Source organism: Sebastes umbrosus, chromosome 19, assembly GCF_015220745.1.
Source record: "Sebastes umbrosus isolate fSebUmb1 chromosome 19, fSebUmb1.pri, whole genome shotgun sequence".
Taxonomy (NCBI): domain Eukaryota; kingdom Metazoa; phylum Chordata; class Actinopteri; order Perciformes; family Sebastidae; genus Sebastes; species Sebastes umbrosus.
In genome coordinates, this window is record NC_051287.1 from 19,339,333 (window position 1) to 19,363,185 (window position 23,853).

The 23,853-nt window shown below is 37.9% G+C and overlaps 1 protein-coding gene and 2 long non-coding RNA genes across 4 annotated transcripts in view; 1 reads left to right on the forward strand and 2 right to left on the reverse strand.

Moving 5' to 3' along the window:
* Positions 1–2,955, reverse strand: LOC119477773. The gene is made up of 4 exons (XR_005204310.1): positions 2,839–2,955; positions 1,333–1,387; positions 256–354; positions 1–94 (listed from the first exon to the last, which is right to left on the reverse strand). It is a non-coding gene; the product is annotated as an uncharacterized LOC119477773 (long non-coding RNA).
* The window catches only part of LOC119477774, a 23,259-nt gene continuing 2,339 nt past the window's right edge, over positions 2,934–23,853 (forward strand). The window contains exons 1-2 of the long non-coding RNA XR_005204311.1: positions 2,934–2,989; positions 10,994–11,227. This is a non-coding gene — a long non-coding RNA (uncharacterized LOC119477774). The remainder of the gene's footprint in view (positions 2,990–10,993; positions 11,228–23,853) is intronic.
* Positions 6,096–22,974, reverse strand: fybb (FYN binding protein b). Of its 2 annotated transcripts, XM_037751884.1 has the most exons (19): positions 22,607–22,974; positions 17,641–18,562; positions 14,543–14,678; positions 14,353–14,426; positions 13,847–13,869; positions 12,854–12,912; positions 11,322–11,454; positions 11,061–11,220; positions 10,693–10,810; positions 10,375–10,394; positions 10,169–10,241; positions 9,981–10,067; positions 9,469–9,509; positions 8,307–8,385; positions 8,049–8,148; positions 7,222–7,384; positions 7,055–7,088; positions 6,901–6,932; positions 6,096–6,744 (listed from the first exon to the last, which is right to left on the reverse strand). In XM_037751884.1, exons 1-19 carry the CDS (start codon positions 22,607–22,609, stop codon positions 6,722–6,724), a joined length of 2,280 nt encoding a protein of 759 aa, XP_037607812.1. In that variant the 5' UTR covers positions 22,610–22,974; the 3' UTR covers positions 6,096–6,721. The 2 variants fall into 2 exon arrangements, with proteins under 2 accessions (XP_037607812.1, XP_037607813.1); XM_037751885.1 differs by lacking the exon at positions 9,981–10,067 and having other exon boundaries at positions 22,607–22,973.

Consider the following 23,853-nt stretch of genomic DNA (forward strand, 5'->3'; position numbering starts at 1 on the left):
TTATTACATGGAAAATACTCTTTGTGTTTATTGAGTTTGGAACATAACGACACAGGTCCAGAGATCTTTCATTTGAGGATGGTGTCTGTATTGGCTGCAGAGAGGAGAGAGAACAAGAGGGTAAAAATATGTAAATAAGACTTTTTGTTGGACATAATGTTGAAATGTGTGATGATGCCTCGTTGTAATAAACAACAACATAAGATGTGTTTGTGTGACAGTCAGGAACAAAGCGGGTGTGTGGTCCCGTGTTACCTTCAGCCAGTTCTTTGTAGATACGCTCCTGCTCCTCTCTGATCACCTTCTCTGCTTCCTCAACCCTCTTCTCCTCCTCAGCGATGGGCTTTAGGTAATCTGAACAAGAATAATACCACAACCCGTCATTATTTAAAAAACAAATCCTGAACATTTGTATTAGGCCGGAATTATGACCCGAATGCTTCAAAGCTTTGACCATCGCCATGGTGCTCGACCTCCAAATCACTATTCGAATGCTTTGTTTTAAATTTTTTTTATATACAAGTATGTAATAATAATGTATAAATCCCCAACTAGCCCATGAAATAAGGAATAATCCCACAACATTATTAAATATTAGTCGTTATTCTCAGACGGATATCGCTGTTTGTTGTGTAGAGATGCGTGTGTGTACAGCACAGTAGCACTGTTCGGGGCACTGAAACGGGGGAGATAGAGACAGACAGACACACAGACACACAGACACACAGACACACAGACAGACAGAAGAACATCTCAGCCTGCCACGCCGCTCTCCGAAGCTTCAAATACAAATATTTCTCACCAAAGCGTCGAAGCCCTATAAATGGTATTTGGGACAGTCCTAGTTTTTGTTTTAGCTTTACGCAGTGAGCAAAATATCCTAATGACAGAGGGGTCCAGCATTATACGCACACATTACAGGCAGAAATAAGTAGATTCACAGTATACAGTATATTATAGATTCATACTGTTATATACTTTTTAGATTTAAAGAAAATCCGATATTCCATGAACAAAAAACAGGACATTAAAACAAGTTTAAAATGTGAGAACTTATCTGAAAATTTCTCCCAAATAAAAATATGTGTAGTTCTTTTTAATTTGTATTCGTTTGTTTAGTGATATAAGGACTGTTTAAATATATTTCTTTGGATAATAACTTCTGTATTGCACATGGGCTGGCATTGCCTTATGTTTATTGGACTAAATGAGATTTTTAAAAAACATTTATATGAAGAGAACTTTCCTATTCCCTCACTTTTGTTGCTGCCCTTGAAGTTTGGACATTGATAGAAACAACTCTTGTTGGCGCATGCGCAAACATGAACTTACCAAACCTCTGTTTGCCATAGAAGACGCCGAGCAGCAGAGCAGACCACCTGGCCGTCTGAAATAAAAGAGATTCACAGGTGTTAACTACTGAAGCAACTATGGCTAACCAGCTAACTGAGTGAGCTGAGACATGACAGCAAGACGTGCTGACGATAAAGTTATTTTTCTTAAACAGTATTTAAGATTTCCAAGGGGTACTCTGTTTCACTGTGTATGGGACTGTCCGAAGTAAAAAAAAATACTGGGAAACAATTGTTCAGAATATATCTGAGATTGTTGGAGTGAAGGTGCCTCACCAAGCAAATATATGTATACCATAACCTTTGTTGGAGTTTCTTGGACATCAAGGAAGCACAGTCCAATGGAAACTGCTGTGTGTTGCTGAGTGCTGTTGTTGAAATTGTTGTTTTTTTCGTTCTTCTTCTTTGAGGTATTTATTTGTTTTGTCTTATCTTTTATTTTCTTTGTTTTCTTTGTTAGATATGTGAAATACATGAAATGTCATGTCTCTCTTTCTTTGATTACTGTGGAAATTCTGACTAAACATTTCATTGTATATTTTAATTATTAATATTGTTAGTCTGTCTGTATGTGTATATATGTATATATGTTTATATGTAAAATTCAATAAAAAATATTCTTTAAAAAAATATATATATTTAAGATTTCCACTGCAATACCCATAGATGTGCCTCACTTATGTGACTGTCACTTTTAAACACTACTAACTAGCTGAGTGAGAGATAACATGTCACAGCCTAAGAGACAACCAAAACAACAACAACACATAATAGATGTAACTCACACTGCCTTTTATTTACTCCTCTACTTCATGTTTTTTTTTTTAACATTTATCCTTTGATATTGCAATATAGTTATTAATTGTTTTTATTTTATTGACACAACAAACATTAATTACTTCTTTATTGTTTTCTTCCATTTCCATGCATGTTCTTTTTAAATATCTATATATTGTAATTTGCTAAATGGATTGTATATATGTACATATGTTTTTGTTTTTATTTTTTTTTTTTTGTTATTTTTATTTATTATTGAATTGATGCTTTGGCAATATTGTTCACCTGACAGTCATGCAAATAAAGCAAATTGAATTTTTTTTCTCTACAGTTCTGTCTGACAGGAGCAAAGTTCACCTTTTCTCTGACCTTTATCTAACTATATGAGCTGTTGACTGAAATAACACACCGGAATCAGTGCAGCTGTACAACTAGTAATGACAATCACGATCATACAGATGTGGAAGACGCTCTAGATGTTAACGTACAGGTGTTTCAGTGCAGAGAAACCTTCACCTGTGCTGTACAGCCTGTCAATGTCACTGCTAGCAGACATGAGCTAACATGCTACTGCAGCATTGCCGCCACACAGCAGCCGAGAGCTGCACGTGTAGAAGAAAGCGGGCGCTTTAAATGAATGTATTCCCTTTTACATTGATAAATCCACACAACAATGACAGTCTTCAGGGTGAATAATGTGTGTTATTACCTTGATGAGCGGCGACACTGCGACCGGAGGAACCATGTTGAAGCTGGGTGAAACTAGGAAGTGACTTCCGGTGCAGGGCGGAAGTGCTTTTTTCTTTTTTTTTTTTTTTACATGAGAGTTTCAGAGAGAGTTGACTCACCTGCGTCACAAGGTAGGCCAATGATGCTAAATCATACTAACGTTAGCAAAGTTAGCAAATAAAAGCACAGTTGCAATATAGATAATAAATAGTTAGTCAAACATGAACACTTAACATATTCATTTGATGGAGACAAAAACTAAATGAGTATATATACTCATTTAGTTTTTGTCTCCATCAAACTGTATAACACCTCTAGGGGGGGACAAAGGAGGACTGTCTGCAGGACAGATAATAATGCACACAGTGCACTTTCATAGACTAAGCTACTGGAGTTACCCTGCACTATACTCACTTTTAACAGTCTCTTCTGCACTATATTCAGTTTTAACAGTCTCTTCTGCACTATATTCATTTTTAACAGTCTCTTCTGCACTATACTCATTTTTAACAGTCTCTTCTGCACTATATTCATTTTTAACAGTCTCTTCTGCACTATATCTAGTTTTTAACAGTCTCTTCTGCACTATATTCACTTTTAACAGTCTCTTCTGCACTATACTCATTTTTAACAGTCTCTTCTGCACTATATTCACTTTTAACAGTCTCTTCTGCACTATATTCATTTTTAACAGTCTCTTCTGCACTATATTCAGTTTTTAACAGTCTCTTCTGCACTATATTCATTTTTAACAGTCTCTTCTGCACTATATTCACTTTTAACAGTCTCTTCTGCACTATATTCAGTTTTTAACAGTCTCTTCTGCACTATATCTAGTTTTTAACAGTCTCTTCTGCACTATATTCATTTTTAACAGTCTCTTCTGCACTATATCTAGTTTTTAACAGTCTCTTCTGCACTATATTCATTTTTAACAGTCTCTTCTGCACTATATCTAGTTTTTAACAGTCTCTTCTGCACTATATTCACTTTTAACAGTCTCTTCTGCACTATATTCAGTTTTTAACAGTCTCTTCTGCACTATATTCACTTTTAACAGTCTCTTCTGCACTATACTCATTTTTAACAGTCTCTTCTGCACTATATTCACTTTTAACAGTCTCTTCTGCACTATACTCATTTTTAACAGTCTCTTCTGCACTATATTCACTTTTAACAGTCTCTTCTGCACTATACTCACTTTTAACAGTCTCTTCTGCACTATACTCATTTTTAACAGTCTCTTCTGCACTATATTCACTTTTAACAGTCTCTTCTGCACTATATTCATTTTTAACAGTCTCTTCTGCACTATATTCAGTTTTTAACAGTCTCTTCTGCACTATACTCACTTTTAACAGTCTCTTCTGCACTATATTCAGTTTTTAACAGTCTCTTCTGCACTATATTCAGTTTTTAACAGTCTCTTCTGCACTATATTCATTTTTAACAGTCTCTTCTGCACTATATTCAGTTTTTAACAGTCTCTTCTGCACTATATTCATTTTTAACAGTCTCTTCTGCACTATATTCAGTTTTTAACAGTCTCTTCTGCACTATATTCACTTTTAACAGTCTCTTCTGCACTATATCTAGTTTTTAACAGTCTCTTCTGCACTATATTCATTTTTAACAGTCTCTTCTGCACTATATCTAGTTTTTAACAGTCTCTTCTGCACTATATTCACTTTTAACAGTCTCTTCTGCACTATATTCAGTTTTTAACAGTCTCTTCTGCACTATATTCACTTTTAACAGTCTCTTCTGCACTATATCTAGTTTTTAACAGTCTCTTCTGCACTATATTCACTTTTAACAGTCTCTTCTGCACTATATTCACTTTTTTAATAGTCGTGTATCACAGCTGTTACCCTGCACTATATTCACTTTTAACAGTCTCTTCTGCACTATATTCATTTTTAACAGTCTCTTCTGCACTATATTCACTTTTAACAGTCTCTTCTGCACTATATTCATTTTTAACAGTCTCTTCTGCACTATATTCACTTTTTTAATAGTCGTGTATCACAGCTGTTACCCTGCACTATATTCACTTTTAACAGTTTCTCTTCATCTCCTTGTATTTTTATATCTGGTATATTTTTTTGTACTTTGTACTTTGCACTACTAACTTTTTTACTGCCTTTTTACTAACATGTTTTGCACTATGGAACTGTGATGCTGGAAACTTGAATTTCCCTCGGAATCAATAGAGTTACTATCTATCTATCTATCTATCTATCTATCTATCTATCTATCTATCTATATATCTATCTATCTATCTATCCTCAAATGAATATGCTAAGTGTTTGACTAACTATTTATTATCTATTATTGCTAACTTTGTGTGATTGCATCTTGTGAATTATTATATGAGACACTTTTATATAGTTATATCAAAGCCATGCAGGTGCACTGCTAAAAAGTTTGACTTCCCTGGAAAACAGCTTAACCACAATAAATGTGTATAATACCGGGCATGTTTTAGGGTCCCTGAATCATTTAGCATTCGCCCCACTTATTGGATGTTTATGTCACACATTTGGTCATAATTGTGTGCTGCCAGTCAAAGAGTCTCATATCTGGCTTCCACCTCAACTGTGGCACCTGAGTCAATTTTGCAAAGATTATTATTGATTATTGTCTCAATGAATCAATTCATTTTTAAGTTTAAAAAATGTCAGAATTTTATATTATATTATATTATATATTTAAATTGTCCTAAGTCAGTTTCCCATCTTCAAATGTCTTGTTTTTTTCTGACCAGTTGTCCAAAAAGGTATAAAACATTGAAAAGCAGATAATACATATATTTAAGATGTTATTACCAATTTCTCTATAGCAATCTTTAGTGTTGTATCAATAATCTAATTTACAGCAAAAATGAAACTTCTACTTGAAATACAAATCCCAGCGTGAAGTTTGCTATTGTTGTAGTTCTTGATGGCTGCCACTAGAGATCACTGCTTCCCTTCTTGCACATAAACTGCACAGAGAAGGTCATGATTGAGAAGTTGCAATTTCTTTTCTATATTTTTTTGCTGGAAAATCCAGTTAAAATGGTCTCCATTTAGCCTTACACACATCATACACCTGCACACACACAACCCACGTTTACAAGCATCACACAACATTGTATGTTGCATGTTATTGTCATGTGAAACACTTATGGAACAGGAGCACTCTCTCTATAATAGATAATGCTCTTACTTTAACAACAGGACAAACTAAGACATGTAGAGAAAAAATCAAAATTGTTTTTATGTATTTTATAATTGTATGTTCATATTATAGAGCAGTTTTGGCACTAGAACAGTTAGTCTGCATGTTGAAACTTGAGACGAAGACACCAGAGTTAGTTTAGGAGCTGTTAAAATTTCAGTTGGCCTTAGAGATGGCAGTTGAATATACATACATACAGTATCATATCATGGACATTAATTGAAAAATAAAATAGCAAGTAATGTTTACAACACGTAGCTCTTATAAAATTGCAAAACACAGAAGAAGCTTGCATGTAAATACAGTGCTGTGGAGTTTCAGAGATATGCAAATACTGTTGTTATAACAAACGTTTCCCACTTTGCTGAAATATCGCAAGTAATATAACCCCTTTAAATTGGTTTGTTTTGATGTTTTTTGAAGAAACATTTAAAAAGGACCACATTGCTCAAAGGAATTAAAGCTAGCCTGATTCCATGTCCAATTTATTCAACGATTCAAAGGTCGATTCATAAATAATGAAGGGAAAAATGACAATTCAGGCTGACTAGCAGGCGAACCAAAAGCAGCTCCCAATGTATATTATCAATAAACATAATAAATAACATGAACAATAGCAGTGTAAAAAAAGCCGGACGTTTCTAATCGTTGTCATAGATGCAATCTGAAAAGAAAATACAATATTGATTAAAAAAAATAATTATAAAAAATAAATATATATATATATATATATACATATATTATGAATGATAATTTTGGTCCACTGTGTGGATATTTACAAATTCTATGAAATGATGAAAGATTAGTTGGAAAAACATACCATCTCCAATATCATCGTAGATATCACCATCGCTGTAAAATGAAAAAATTATGAAATGATCAGTACAGACAGCATACTGTTAAGTGTTTCTTTCTCTGTCTGTCTGTGTGTGTGTGTGTGTGTGTGTGAACATGTGAATGTTTGTGATACTCACTCCGCATCAATGTGAGAGGTCGAAACATGACCAACTGTAAAATACACACAGAGATTTTAGACTTGGATGGTCCAATTTTGTGGTGCAAAGAATGAAAAAGCAGCAGTGTGGGAATCTTGAATATATTTCAATTTCTTTGCAAACAATAACAAGCAGCAGATACTCACACTTGCCCTCCTCATTCCGACAGATCAGTTTGTTGTCCTCGGCTTTAACAATGACGTCAAGTTTCTCTCCTCCTTTGACTGGAAGCTCTTTCACACCCCACTTCTTATTTGTAAGGTTCGGGGCGATGGTCACCTGGTATAGCACCTGGATCTCCCCATCATACTGAAAGAGAATTACATCATCAATATTGTGACTATGAATACATTTTAATTTTACATTCTTGATAAAAGCACATTAGTTTTTAAAGGGAACCTATTATGCTTTTGTGCTTTTTCCCTTTCCTTTAGTGTGTTATTTAGTTTTTTTGTGCATGTAAAAGGTCTGCAAAGTTAAAAAGCCCAAAGTCCACGCCAAAGGGAATTACTGTCCCCCACAGAAACACTGCTCCTGAACGGCCTGAAACGCCTTGCTTTAAGTCCTGCCTTTTCTTCCGTAACGTAGTGATGTCACCAAGTAACACATTTGATTGGCAGCTACAACCGGTATGAGAAAAAACGTTTTTTGAACATTAAAGCATGTAAACGTGTTTTAGTAGAAACGCAAAATACAAGTATGCACCTGAAAATGAGCATAATAGATCCTCTTTGATATATGAAAAGCAAATGTTATTTTAAGAAGTTTAACATTATATTCACTAATGATTATACTCAATATTCTAATGAAATATGATTTAAACTATTTATTTCTTGCTGAAGTATGAATGCAGTTAAATCAGGGAGCAACAGTTTTTTTTTCACTATTGAGCAGTTTCAAGTTTCTTCAGTAGGTGAGATCCCGGTAACAGTCAGAGTTTAAACATGCTTAAAGACATAATAGCGCTACAAACTTTAAACTTTTTCCTGAAGTCCTTCTCCTCTTTCTCAAACTTTTTCTGCTTCTTTGGATCCATCTCTTCAGTCTTGCTTTTGCCTTTCTGAGGTGGAAGGCTGGAGAGCACAAACAAATGATTCCTTGGTTATGGTTTTTGTCAACCAAAATATGTCCTCTCCACAATTTTAAAAAACACACTTGAAATAATGAATCTAAATGGTTGGGATGGGAATTATTGTAAAGTTGTTTAGTTTTAATACTGATGTAATTGTACCTGCTGATGGGAGGAGGGGGAGGCGCATCTTGAGAGTCAACATCATCGTATATGTCCTCATCAATTGTTCCTGGCTGATCTGTGATAACACATGGGAGAAGTCAGTGATGTGAAATTGTTAACTTTAAGACATTAACCGAGATGGACATGCATTCAGAGGTGGCACATTATAATCACACTACATATAACAAACATCAACCTGTAAAGGATGTGAAGAGGAGGTGTTTTTTTGCAAATTTGCATTTTGGCCAGTGAGGTTTAAAAGCTGACATAAAAGGATACGCCCAGATCCAATTTTGAAGTCAGAAATTAATTTAGACAAGTACAAACATTACTTGTTAGAGATAAAATGCAAAGTGAAGAGGGATTGGTATTTATAGTTGAAGTTGGTAACTTTGAGTATGATAAAAAAAGAGCTTTAAAGTGAGAATATATAACGTCAAGCCACCAAAGCCACAATGGCAGTTGGTGCCTTCAAATGGGGTCGTGTTTACCGCGTTCATGAGAAGAGTTCATATGAACGCCCCCTCTTTTTTCTGAAAGCTCCGAGTTCACAAGTTGTGATGTGTTTGTTGACGTTGTCAGAAATGGCAGAGCCCATGGAAGTTCATTTTCCATTGCATAATAAGTTAATATATTGTAATTTTAGTCGTATATTGTTTTTCTTCATAATTTTATAATATGTCTGAGGAAAATGTTGATACTTCCAAGGGCCTCATCTTTTTTCTTTTTGTCATTATGCCTTTGCATTTCCTGCATTATGTAACCCACTTGCTAGCTTGCTAAATTGTCAGCCTCTGTGGCTTCTACATGCTGTCAGTAACATTATTTTTACACAACATTATCTATCTAAAGTTTGCTATTATTAGCCGCCGAGCTACTGGTCATAACAGACCAAAAAAAGCAACACCACTGTTTGTATTGACGAGAGCAAGAGTGTGTTTTATTGCTTATGAATTCAACTTCTTATTTGTAAGAGGAAGAATATGTTATATTTTCTTTCAAAAGTGACATAGCCTACTGTAGTCTCGCTTTAATAATGCCAACCAAGGACTTCTGTTTTGGGTATAATACCTGACCAGTTGCATAAGAGCACTAAAAGGGCACTTCCTCATCTTTTTTTCATTAAATATCATAGTAATATTATCAAAGTGAGTGATACCTGAATTCCCCTCTGCAGTAAACTGGCTGGGTGGAGGCACTCTGGCACAACAGAAGAAAAATAATATTAAATTTGTTACATCATTTATATCATTACAATACCGTCAATTAAAAGTAGGTTAATATGATTCAAAGCAGCCCAAATTAATAATCATATTCATGCAACACAATATTTAGTTAGTATACTTGTGTTAACAGATGGAGTCTTGATTTTCTCATTAAGTCAACAATTCATACATCAATTATAGACATGCAAATGACTCGAGAAGATTAGTGAAATCACAGATAATCAGCGGCACTGATTGTAATCACAGAAACAACACTTAGATGTCAATTTGCAAATTAACATCCTTCAGCGTCATTCAGTAAGAGGTGAAGTGGTTGATCTGATACGAACATTCAAAAGCGACTTCATCTGAGAGGAACTTTTTAGACGTTAAAAGTGGGAGCGACGGCTGAAAGATTAGGGATTAACAAACAGTGTGATCAGTCTTACTACTGAGTGTATTTTACACTTTAGTGCTGGCAGGACGTCTGTTCCGGTCAAACATACGCAGGAAACCACGAGCCTTTGTAGGAGAAGACCTGAGGTCCGGGGGACTAGAGAGCCAACCAAGCATGAAATGACCTGAACTTCTTTCTTAACTATCAATCTCAAGCATATTGTACTGAAACACTTAAATAAACAAATCAGTTCCCACCTGACTTCCAGGTTTGGATCAACAATGTCATCATATATTTCTCCGTCGTCTCCTGGTATCGGCGGTAAGACAACTACAGGACAACAGCAAAAACATGATGTAGTTGGTGACGTGTTTTATCTCAGTGAAACAAACATTGACATTAACTGAATGCAAAGAGTGTAACTGAATATAATTAAATTAATTGTATTATTGTAAGGTTTTACCTCCTGGTCCTTTCATCCCGCTGTAGAGAAAGAAGAATTTGATATAAGTATTAAAGAATTAAGTAAACTTTAATTTCTCACTGTAGATCGGAGTAAACTCCACTTCCAGTGTTAGATGAATATACAGAAAACTGACAGAAAAGGGGAGATTTTTACAACTAATGTCTGTGTGTCTGTGTTGCTCAACGCTGAGTTCTTATTGGCAGTTTATAATGAGAAATAATACTTCTGTTACGAGTGGCTCCAATAATTTTACTTGTCTCCATTCTTACGAAAGTGCCACTAAGTGATTTACATGTAGAATATATAATTCCGTACCTGTTATCAGCAGAGACCACATCGATGTCATCGTATACCTCGGGGTCGTACGCCTGCTGAGCTTGATTCTTCAGAGAGTTAAAGTCAATTCCCACTGAAGTGGTCTTCACATAACCAACTGTTAGAAAACAAAGAGCAAAGTGAAATATTGAGTTGATTTATTGTCCTTAATTGGGACGTTTGATTTATTGCATGTTTGTAGCTCAAATATTGACTATTAAATTAAAAAGAGAATTTGTAGATAATAAAAAGATAATAAGGTTGAGAGATGTAATTTTAAAGTCTTTTCCTGTATTTACAGATTGGACTGGAAGGATGTCATGCCAAAGATAAGTGAAGACCAATGTGGGATAAATATGTGAACCTACTGCATCCATCCTGCGTCCGTCCCAACCATTTTCCCTCTGGGTTGCCCTGGACACGGATGATGTCCACGCATTCTCCCTGCTTCAGAGCGAGGTCGGTTTTACTGCTTTTGCAGTCCACGCGAGCCTTCCCCTGGTGGACGACCTCCAGGGGGCCAACCAACTAAAAGGTGAGACAAAAAACATTTTTTTTTTTTTATGCTAAGCTGAATTAACCACTTGCTGGGTCTATCTTCATATTAAGCTCCAGTCTTGTTCACTCACTTTGAACTTCTTTCTGGCATCTTGTTCCTTCTTCTCACGTTCCTTCTGCTCCTTCTTCTCAGCCTCCAGTCGTTTTTTCTCCTCCTTCTCCTCTTTCTCTCTCTTCTTTTCTTGCTTTTGATCAGCCGCTTCCCTTTTGAGAGCGAGAGAGAGTTGACAATAAACAGTAAATTATAAATTGTGACGGATAAACTAATCCACTTACTGGTTGGCTGACGCTCCTAAGATTACAAAACTTATTTTTTACTATTTAACAAAGAGAACATCCGAATAAATGTCAACGTAACTGACAAAATACAAATGCGTACACTATGTTAAAATAACCCAGTTTATCTGTTTAAGTGTGATCATTTTGAATAATGCTATTTATCATAGTATTTTATCCCGAGCTAATTTGCAGCACATCACAAGGTACTTTCTAAAAATACAAAACACGAACAGTAATAGAAAACACAACTGGTCAACTGAAAGTACATCCGAGTGAGAATTCTGGTATTGTTGTGAAACAACCACCAGAGAGCAGCGTTAGTAAAGATAGACGTGAACACAGCTGAACTGGGATTAAAACAAACACTTGAGTGAGTGCAGAAACAAGTTGTTAAACATGTGTTTACAATATTAAAATCGGTGAAGAGTACTTTGTAGAGACAAATCTAGTTATGGATATAAATACACATATAGACATAAGTATGGATTAAAGGGATAGTTCGGGTGTTTTGAAGTGGGGTTGTATGAGGTACTTATCCATAGTCAGTGTATTAGCTACAGTAGATGACGGTCGGTACTCCCCCAGTTTGCAGAAACAGACAGGAGTTACCGCACAGAAGCAAATCAATGTACTGCTGTGGACGAGGGCAGCCGCAAAACGTATTTTAGCCTCATAAAAGAAAAGCCCACCTAAAAGAAACCGTTGTCTATGCTCCCTCCAAAGCAACCAGACTCCATTGAAAAAAATAGTAATTTTACCTTGCAGAACACGGGAGTTGCTGGTCAACTTCTGCCTCTTTTATAGTGCGACTTTGGTTAGTTCGGATTCACCAAAGTCACACAAGAGCACAAACAAACTAACCGATCGAGGCAGCAGTGTTCTGCGAGGTAAAATTACTGGGTTTTTTTCAGTGGAGTCTAGTGGCTTTGACGAGAGCCTAGATGAAGACAACTTCAGGCTGTCTCACGGCAAGGTAAAGCAGTGAAAATATTCTAAATATAGCATACACTTAAACTGATATTGAATTTTTTAGGGTGGGTCTTTCTTTTAGGTGGCTAAAATACGTTTTGCTGCTGCCCCCGTCCACAGCAGTACATTGCTTTGCTCCCGTGCTGGTACTCCAGGCTGGCGGTGTGCCGACCGTCATCTACTGTGAGTAATACACTACACACTGATAAATACTTCATACAACCCCACTACAAAACACTCCAACTATCCCTTTAAAGCACTCCACTAAACCAGATTTAAAGCCAGAGCAAAATCAGTGAGGATGTGTAGGAAAAAACGGGTAAAGATTTAATGAAGAACACTCTCTCTCTCTCACCATATTTCATCAAGATCCTCATACATCTCTCCATCTCCATCATCATCTTCCTCCTGGGCCTAGAGAACACATGAGTAAAAAACAGCAATACAAATGAATTATTCTCATACAGTACATAATAGAGTATGTTCTGTATGTCACACTCCTGTAGACCCTAGTAAAGACATATTTAACGCACATTTTCTATATTTGCTCCAATATTCTTGTTTTCTTATTTTTCTTATTCCTCCTTTTTACAATTACATACATAAAAAAATTAATTTCATGCTGCAGATATTTCATATTCTTCTTCGCAACATGTTTCATACTCTGATTCAAACATCCCTCACTGTGTAGTCAATCTAACATATACTTACGTACATACCTTATCTGCTTTTTGCATACACTGAAAGTTATTCTCCTTTGCATTACTCATCTTTTCTTTCTTGCCTATTTACTTCCTGTGTCGTTGCTGTATGTTTTCACTACACGCTGATACATGTTGCACCACTGGGCTCATTAGTCACACGTCTTTTAGAGGTGAAAATCATGAATCACTTTGCATATTCAAATCTCTTTGTCCGGTTTAGTTCAAAGATTTGTAGTCACTGGCAGTTCGTTCACGTATTACCCCAACCTCGAATGCTCTCCAGTGCATACGTCAGTAAGTGAATGCATCACCGTTCATACGACCCGAAGTTCAGCACTGATTCTGATTGTCTTCAGTTCTGTAGTACATTCAGTCTGTTGTAATTGTCCATATAATATAATAGTCTTAGGTGTCAGGTTAAGTTTAGTACACTACTAGTACTAGCACTTTACATAAGGTCCATACTGTAGCTCAGCAGTAGTCGAAAGTAGTAGTAGTAGTAAAAGAATACATGTGTTGAACCCCTCTAGTGTCTTTATGAGCACACATGCAAGTTCTTATCTGTGTGTGTGTGTGTGTGTGTGTGTCTGCATCTGCACATGTAACTGCATGCAAATCTGTATTTATGTGAAAGTAAATCTCACCTTTCCCCTCCGACTTGGGTGACCTAAAGAGACACAATGACTCAACATTACAAGATAATTTGATCCTTATGGAATTGCTACGATCCTCATGATCCGACTCACACTTTAGATCGGAGTATTTTTAGCATTTAGTCACAATCACAGAAAGTTGCTCACACATTTTATCTTTTGATTCTGAATTATTTAAAACAATGAGATCTAAACTACACTGTCTAGAAAACTATTGATAGAAACTACACAGTTTTAGCCATACAGTATATCATATGCAAATAACCAAAATATCTACCCAAAAGTAGGTATGAAGTAGGCAACAGTAAGACAGACTATTCACTGCCAAGAAATGCTGACTAATATAGTTCCTTTTATGTGTCTTCTGATCTGTAAATGTGGTTCAAGGTTCAGCATCACACAGTCCTCTTCTTTCTTCCTGCGGTGCTAAACACATAAACGCCTTGTCACACAGCCCTGACACACCACATTTGATCAGATAGTGACTGCTACTGAACCTGTAGATGATGGTAGAGGTGGCGGAGTGCTGTTAAAGTCATCAACATCATCATATACGTCATCTTGCTGCATCCTGAAAAGCACAGTCAGGATTTACCTTTTGTTAAACTGGAGAAGCTTTATCTAAAAAAACATAAATCATTTGTCAGTGTGCTTGTGTTTGTGAGTGTGCATGAATGTGGGGCTTACATGGCTCCGGGGTGTCGCGGGGGCAGACTAGGAACTGCAGGCTGAGGGGGTAGAGTCGGGGTCACCTGGTTGCTATGGTTACTGGGGTGAGAGGTCAGAGGAGCCTGGACGAGGGGTTTCTTAAAGGTGCCAGGGCCTGTAACAAAAAACACATGGTGTTGACAATTTACTGTAAGTGTCTTTACTAGTGCCCTTCAGGGGCTTTATATGCATAGATGGATAACTTTATCAATTCCCAAAGGGGTAACTAGTGTGGTTGCCCATGCGAAAAGAAACCCCAAGTCGGACAGGTCCCAACCATGGTATATAGGAAGTGGACGTAGTCACCGTGACTATTTGGCCGTCACTATCTTGTTTTTTGCAACCAGAAGTGACACGAGAGGATGGAGCTAATTACAACTGCACACTGAATAAGACATTTTTAGGCGACCAAAATGTTACAATTAACTTTCATGAACTGAAAACACACAGTGAAAGGGTTTAAGTTGTACGTTTTTGCAACCAGAGGAATCGCCCCTTTAAGTCTTCACTTTTCAGAAGCGGAGGTTGCGACCTGATCCCAACAAACAATATGACAATGTGAAAAGTCCTGCATTTGAAATCAATTATCAGAAAAAAATGTAGTGAAAAATGGAAGTACTTCTAATGGAGCAGAACGGCTACTGACAGTCTTATTATATCTTATAATATTGGATTATGATTAGTGATGCATTATTGTGTAAGTAGCATTTTACTGGTGGAGCTAATTTCATTTTATGACAATAGTTAACTAACTAGTGGAGTAAAAAGTAGAATATGTGCCTCTGAAATGCAGGGGGGTAGAAGTATAAAGTAGCAAAAAATGGAAATACTCAAGTACAAGTACCTCAAAATTGTACTGAAGTACAGCACTTGAGTAAATGTAATCAAATCACAAACTGTGGTTAAAGTCTTCAGGAAAGAAATAATCAAATGAAGCAACAACAACATCTTTATTTTTATTTTTGGTCTTCTTGTATTTGCCCATGTTTTAAGAGGCATTTCAGCCAACAGGCATCCTTCACCTCTGACTCGATATCGATTCAGGTCAGGTGTGTGTCTAAAAACAGAGCCTCTCACTCGAAACTGTCCTTGTTTGCTGGGACTTACTTCCTCATGTGGTGAAACAAACTAAGCTGTCAGATCAGAGCAGAGAGCGGGGAGGGGGAGAAAGGAGAAACTGGACAGGGAACTTGGCCGGCGGAAATAGAGGAACCAAGTGTGTGTCTGTGACTTTGGTCTCGTATCCGAACCTCTGGACAACTGTGTGCAGCAGCTTCTGAGACTTGCAGTAATTTTGCACAATTTTCTGAACATATCTTAAAATGGCAAGAGTAATTCACTTTTCATGCACAAGCATGCTTGCATTGCTGCTTGATCAGGTAAACCAGATTAAACCCAACATCCGCAGTCTACACATTGCCAACTCCACTGACACATTAACCTGTGAAGCAAGTCCGTTTCACACCTCTGACATGCGTTCACAAAGTCTGCCCACAGTGGCGCTTCTAGTGACAGAGAGGAAGTGACAATAGCAAAGTAACTGTTCACTGTAATTTAATTTTTGCTGAAACCTTTTGCAGTGTTTGGTTTGCTGTATTTGTTTCATGCTGATTGTGAGCAGGGGACATATCATACCAAATGGAAAACAAATGGTGAAGTATTCCTGCTTGTGGGTCACATGTGTGTACCTGCTGGCTGCCAGCATTACTCTCCTAAAACTCTTTTTTTCCCCAGCTGTTAAAGTCAAGTCATTTGTTCAACACATTGCCTTCTAATATAGATTAGATAGGAAGGAGATTTATACTGAAAAAGGAATAAAATGTGTACTTTAGACTTTCTTTGTTGAACCATTACAAAGAATTCCATTCCATTTGCAAAAGCTTTAATGTTTGATTAGTTAGTAAGTTAGTTAAGCTGTATTTACTCATATCTCTTTTGAAGCAGAGGCCTGCAAATAAATCAAATATCCAAAAGACCACAGCCAGATTAATCAGTAATTTACACTGTATTCATGATTCTACTGAGGTCATGAGTCCATATAATATATTTTCTGTAAATTTGATCTCCAGTTCAGAAATAAGTTTTTTTTTAAGATTCAAATCGATTAAATTTCAAGGCCCAGACTTTACCAATTCATGAAGTAATGGTTTTGATTTGAACTTTATACTTTTGTGACTATTCATCAGAATTAACCCTTCAATACCAATAAAGGAACCCCCAAAAAGACATGCTGTGATTTTTGGAAGAGTGGGTGAAATTCGGCAGATGAATAAGCAAAGGGCCAACGGTAACAGAGCTGCCTGCAAAAGTAAAAGCAAGATTTTTTTCTGTTGCTTGAGTTTATCTGTGGCACTAAAAGTGTGATGACACATCTTTGAGATGAAAGCCACACATTCTCAACTCGTGACTTTATCACGCGCCTTGGCGTCACTTTAGGTTTAGTCAACAAATACACTTAGTTAGGTTTAGGAAAGAAATACATGGTTGGGATTAAATTTACTACGTTTGTACAGTGAAAATGACACTGAACTTTGTGAACACGGGACACGAACGAACAGCTGACTGTAACGTGAAAGTGAAACTCAACACACGGGATACAAACAGCGGTCTCCTGGATGAAAGCCTTGTGTTTGTTGGACCCGTCCACCTCAGCTCCCGCCTGCCTTGTGTGTGTGTTTTTGCTCTTTCAACTACGTCACCACACTCCCGGTGCACTTTCTTGGAGCGTTTACTGTTGCCGCAGATGGGTTTGTATTATAGTTAATGGAACGCCTGGTGCGTTTGATAATGGCGCTAAAGGGTGCCTTGTGCGGCGGTAACACACGCCAATGGCCGTGACAAAGCCTTAGTATTTAACGCTGTGGAATGAGAACAGGCTGGTAATTTTTATGGTGCCTCGGACTACACTTTAAAGTACAACTTTGCAAAATGCAACTTTGTAATGCATTGCCCCCAATACTGATATATATTCACTCACTGGATTGGTGGTTACATCTTCACATAATCCATAGTTTTGTTCATCTATGGTGTCACCATTAAACAAAGCTGTTAATTCCTGTAAATGAAGTCCTACTTACCGTTATCAGAGGTCACAGCACCTCTTTTAAAGCTCTCCAGGTTGACTCTGGGGGGGCGGTTGGGCTTGGCAGGAGCTTGGCCCAAAGCTAAACTGTTGGGGAGGGTGTGACGCTTGGGACCAGAGATGGTATCCCCGATGACGCCGCTCGTCTGAGGAGAAGGCTTTGGAGGTTTTTTGATGCTAGGTTTTTTACTGGGCAGAGGTTTTGGAGGAGGTGTGGAGTTAGTAGGAGTGAGGGGGGGTTTGTTGGCATCGTCTGCTTTCACGTCGCTATCTGACTCCTTGTTGAAGATATTCTGAGCATTCCTGAAGTTGGACAGGGGCGAAGGTTTGTTCGCAGTGTTCGTGCCAGCTCCTGGCACCTCTTCACTATGATGCCGTAATTTTGAAATGCTGCTCCTTGGTTTATCTTGGAAGCCTCCACCGCTGTCTTCTTTCACCCAGCTGGGCTTGGAGTTGAGCGGTTTTGGCATGGCTGGTTTGGAGTCGGACAGGGTGGAGCTCAGGGTGGAGCTCAGGGCGGGCTTGTTGAAAGGCGGCTTCTGTAGAGCGCCTTTAGCTTCAGGAGACTGGGAAAAGGTTGGCTTCAACGGCTGTTTAGTAACAACGAAAGGTTTTTTGTTGGTGTCATCCTGGGTGTTTCCAAACCTGCTAGCTAGGGCTTTAGCCTTGTTTGGTTCGTGTGCCTCTGTGTCACTTTTAGTTGATACTGTACTTTTCAGAACAGTGGATCTAAGTGGAATAGTTATCCCGCTGCCTGAGCGGCTCTCCAAGACCGGTTTCTTTGTCTGTATGGTCGGGCCAGAGGAGACGGTGGAGTGCAAGGGCTGTTTGATGCGTCCAGCCGGTGTGGAAGAAGTCTCGTCCGTGCTCGGCGTTTGGAAGCGAGCCATCATGGCCTTCACATCGGATTTGTTATCCTGGAAAGAACGGAAGAGGATCAGAGGGATCAGAATACAAAACCAGAATTGAAAATAAGCTTAGGATGTGCTGTGCATGCCAGAATATAAATTGACTTCAGCAAACAAAAGTAAAACAGAAACAGCTGGACAAAGCAAAAGAGGAATAGAAGAAAACACAATATAAGTTCATGTAGGAACAGAAAGTTGCACAACTTTGAAATACCTTATTTCTTATCAGAGCATTTCCTTCTCTTTTTTCCAAATGTTTTATCTAATCAGTGCAACTCACGTTCTCTGTGTGGTTACTTATTTAACTTATCTGTTTGCTTCTCTCTCTGAAAAATGTTTGAACAATCCAGGGTTGGTGTTAACACCAAAGTAGTCTCAATCAATCACTTTTCTCTTGTTTTTCTCTTTGGTTTTAACAGGAAAGTAATACGCGCCCCATAACACTCTTATAAATATCACATAAATGAAAGTCCTGTATTGTAGAGTTTCCTTCACATATCCAATTAAAAGCTCTTCCCTATGATGTGGAAACTATTGTGATTATTTGATTAATGTAGACGAAGATCAAAACTGGGAAAATGTGTACCTCACATGATATTAAAATGTCTAAATGAAAAGCAAATGTGATATTTCAAAAGAGGACATTCTCATAAGCAGACCGATAAAAGTTAAACGACACTTCAAAGCAAATTCTAATATGTTAATTATACAGTACTATAAAATAGATAAACTCGTCATTGTATAAATATCTTTATTACTTCTCGGACCACAGTTTGTATTGACTTTCCTGGCTTATCTTAGCACATTCCCCAGTATGGGTAAACTAAAGGTACTGTTGTCACGTATTTATTGTTGAAGAGGAGGGGGAGGGATATTTAGAATATGGTTGTTTCAAGGTTAAATGAGCCTTTGCAACAAAATGGTTTATATTGTATTACAGTTTGATTGTTTATTCAACTGAAAAGAAGTCTATAGAAAGAAGTGTGTTGTGTTGCTTTGGCTATATGGCATGAATGGATAAGCCATTCAATCTCAAAGTCTGTCCTACGAGCACCCAGAGGTGTGCAGGATGACCAAATGTTGCATTCAAATAAGCCCATAATAGCAGGTTTGCGTGCAGCTGCTTCACAAAGTGCCACAATGAACTGACCAAGTAGCAGCCGCACCTATTGTAATGAGGCAGGTTTGACTGGAGTCAGCACCATACCAGGAAGTGGAGAGATAAGAGCATGCTGTTCCTATAGCGGAGCAGTGAGAGCGAGGGAAAACACTGCAATGGAAAGTACAAATGTACTGACACTAAATGGGAAGTTAAACCACAGTGACTGTGAGATCTTATAATATTCAACAAAACACCCAGCTAAAATATTGTTACATCAAAAAAGAAGAAGCTACTGATGATCTCAGTATGATGTTTATGAGTGATGAGTGAAAGTCAAACTTATTTGTATAGCTTGATACCACATATTTTTAAACTGCTAATTGTTTTTGGCTGCCTGTATATATTTTAGAGGAAATTTGTATGGCATAGAAGTTGTAAGAAAAGATTATGGTTTTGGTTAAATACTGAAAAAGATGATTGCATTCTGATCTTTTCATGACTTAACCAAGTGCTTTAACTTGCCAAAACATAACCATGAAAAAATGCTTTTTGTTACCAGAAGCAGATATTGTGCTGAAAACAATGTTCAGTTTGAGCAATTTGCAGCCTTGCATAATTTGTTCTTCTTCTAAACCAATTCTGCTGCCTGGACTTCTCCGCTGTCCAGTCGTCTATCCATCCATCATCCAAAATATGGCTAAAAACACTGCACTCAGAACAGCCCAGCCTTCACCGACATCATTTGGCGGAGTTAAACGCTCACCCCCAGTCTCCCCGGCCCCCCCGCTAAGATGCCAATTCTAATTCAGAGGTGCTAGATTAATTTCACAAGCGGGGAGGAGGTGGGTGTGACAATGTTCATTTAGTAACACAAGACAACTTTACCGCTAATTTCTTCTTGCCAACAGCTGATCTGTTCTGAACACCGTCGCTCTCTCTGTTGCTCGACCACACACTTGCTACTCACACATTAGGCTACTCTCGGTGTTGCCTGGCATTTTACATGTTGTTTTCTTCATCTACTCTCATTTACAATGCGGGACAGGGGTGTAAAGTGGGGGGGGGGCTAATGGCCCCTTGGACCCTCCACTTACTGTACGGTGCACTTCTGACCCAATGTCTTTGACGGAGATGGCCTCATCTGACTCAAAAAAAGATTCAGGGGCGCCCCGGTAGCTCACCTGGTAAAGCGGGCGCCCCATGTACTAAAGACTGAGTCCTTGCTGCAGTGGCCCGGGGTTCTGCCCTTTCACTATCACTATCTCTGTCTATCACTATCTCTGTCAAATAAAAGCAAAAAGCCAAAAAAAAAATCTAAAAAAAACAACAAAAAAAAACATTCATCTGCACCTTTAATCATGTTAACAATCATTTATATTATGTGTTAAGAAATTATCAATGAGCATGAGAACTGACAAAAAAGGTAATTCTTACAGTATAAAAAAGTTTTGGATGCACCTAAATTATTTGCTGATGAACAATGAATAGCCCTGGTTTGGGCTATTTATTTAGTCATAGCTCCAAAATATATTACAGCATACTGGGCATATGAATGGACAAAGGAGAAGTGAGTGATATTGGAGGATTGGTTTTGAGATTGGTTTTTATTCCGCTATGGAAAACTGTCACCATTTGATGGTTGCAAACATCATGCTTCACTTAATACTGTACGTTAGTAATCAATGACTGCTCTCTTTCATGAGAAAGCCAACTTTTACTTTATAAACACCTTTCAAGCCAACGGAGGCTCCGTATTTAGTGCTCAAAAGAAAGGCTTTGGGTGAAGTGTCACTTTAAGGATGCCAGTAACACCTTGCAGTTTTGGCAAGTCTGACATGATGTGGCTGCATATGAAATCCGAGGAAAGTTCCCTCTGTTTCTCAACCACAGAAAACTAAAAATTGCCCAATAGGTTCTGTACCAGACAGTTGCAATTACTGCTTCTCTAAATGTTTGTGCAGTTTCAGTTTTGTAAAACCGTTTTTTGTCCTTCAAATCCAGGTAACACCTCTCAGAATAACGCAACATAACTCAACAGAACCACAAACTGCAGCCAAATATCCAGTTTAATCCTCTCTAAAACAGTTTCAACTAAAATGTAACATAGGTAGGATTTATTGTTGGGTTGTTATATATTAGACTAAATTAGTTTCAGCGAGGTGTGACTGATAAACAAGCAACTGACTGACTGTACAGTCAGGGTAAGTATAGGTTTAGATTGGTTTACCCTGTATACAATCCATCGTTTTAGTGCAGGGTCACTTTTATTATGTGCAAATTCCTTGGGAGGAGTGAGAACCACAGCATTGCTATGTTGGGCACAAAGACTTTAACCACTGGATGGTTAGGTATTTGGCTAGTTTCCCTGCTATTGCAAACATAAATAGAAATGCTATTGTCTACACAGTCAAATGATCTGCTGAGGAAAGTACGAGAGAAAGAGATGCAAAGAGGAACCATGATTTCTATTTCCAGTGTGATGAAAAATGGAGGCCAAAGTTGTCTTGCTCAATCTAGTAGACACGAAACCACACAAAAAAACTACCCTAATGGTGACTCCTGCTTTTACACAATATATATGAAGATATGAAACAAAAACATAAAATCAAATAAAAGAATGTCATGGGTCTATCTGAGGATAACTAAAAGCCATTTAAATACTAGTACCATTTAAATATAACAGATCCTCTCTAATCTTACATGCAGTAACTTGCTCATACATTGTCAAATGCATGTGTACAAGAATGAATAGCTACTTGAGGGTGTTGTTGCAAAGAAATACTCATAATATCTATTCATAATACATTGTAAGTCTTGTAAAATGTTCACAACAAAGATTTAGCATCACAGCGTTCTTTCATTAAATCTTACTAAGGCACTCCAGAGCAATTCTAATCTATCTAGAAAGTGATTTTTAAAGTAGTTTCAGTTGACAGTTAAGTTGTACTCACCATACTGAGGACAGCAATCCCAGGCACCTCTGCTCTGTCCAAGTGGCTGGTGTATAAAGTGGCGCAGAGTGTGTTTGTTCAGTGTGTCTGTGTGAGTTTCTGTCGCTTTCGAAATGAGAGAGAGGCACCGAGATAAAGTGAACGACAAAGAGTGCGACAAAGCCTTAAGTGTGTGAGCCTGTGGGAGGGATGTACACTCCAGTTCTGTCAGCGACATTAGCAGACTACTTGACCACTTCCTCTCTTAGTAGTATGTGTGTTTTGTATGGGTGTGAGTATGGGTGTCACAGTGTCTGTTATCTGTGTGTTTTTATCTGGTGGATTTGCCTATCCTTGGCAAACTCCCTGCAGTATTTACCTCTGCTCAACAACTGGTGCCCACTCACTCGGTGGCAGCTCAACAGAAAAAACACTGTGACACTTGTTCCTTAGCAACCGTTTAAATATCATGAATGATTTTGGAAAAACAAAAATGTGACATGACTAAAAGCTATAGAGCCTTAATAAGCAAATAACAACAAGACTAACAGCCTACAGCCATGGTAGCGGCTCTGTGAGGCTATACTTAGGCACAGCTAACGCAAGCATGTCAACATACTCACTATGACAAAGCTAACATGCTGATGTTTATCAGCTAGAATGTTTACCATCCTGTGTTATTATGCTAAGTTTTGCTTATTAGCAGGTCATAAACCAAAATATTGGCCAAATTAAAGATTTTGACCTGATGGTGGTGCAAGAGGTGAAGTCAGGGGATCACCAAAGTTAGTAGCATTCATCCTCTGGGGTCCATGAATGACTGTGCAAAATTTCATGGCAATCCATCTACATTAATAGTTGGTTAGATATTGTTGTTGTAGTTTAGGATGGAATGTGAGCCAACTCTGGTCCATGTACTGTTTTTTTGGGTGTTGACTTTGTGACTTGGCGAGTTTTGATTCAGTGTCAGCATCCAGAATTGGCCCGTTGCACTTTAAGGATTCTGGCACTCAGTCTGGTTTGAGAGCATAGACTGTATATAAGAAGTGGACGTAGTCACCGTGACGTCACCCATTGGTTTGTGGACCGGCGTTTTGAAGCCCTCGAGTTCAGCATTTTGGCCGTCACCATCTTCGTTTTGTTACAATTAACTTTCATGAACTGAATACACACTGTGAAAGGGTTTAAGATCTAAGACAAAAACACGGACAACACCCAGACTGAACAACGCCGTGGTTGCGACCTGTCAATCACAAGGAGCCACGCCC

Bases quoted from the DNA above. Each gene is read 5' to 3' on its own strand.
- fybb (XM_037751884.1), bottom strand. The intron at 7,089-7,221 runs GTGAGTATCTGC...TGTATTTTACAG, and splicing joins TCGGAATGAGGAGGGCAAGT to TTGGTCATGTTTCGACCTCT. The intron at 6,745-6,900 runs GTATGTTTTTCC...TTTTCTTTTCAG, and splicing joins CTACGATGATATTGGAGATG to ATTGCATCTATGACAACGAT.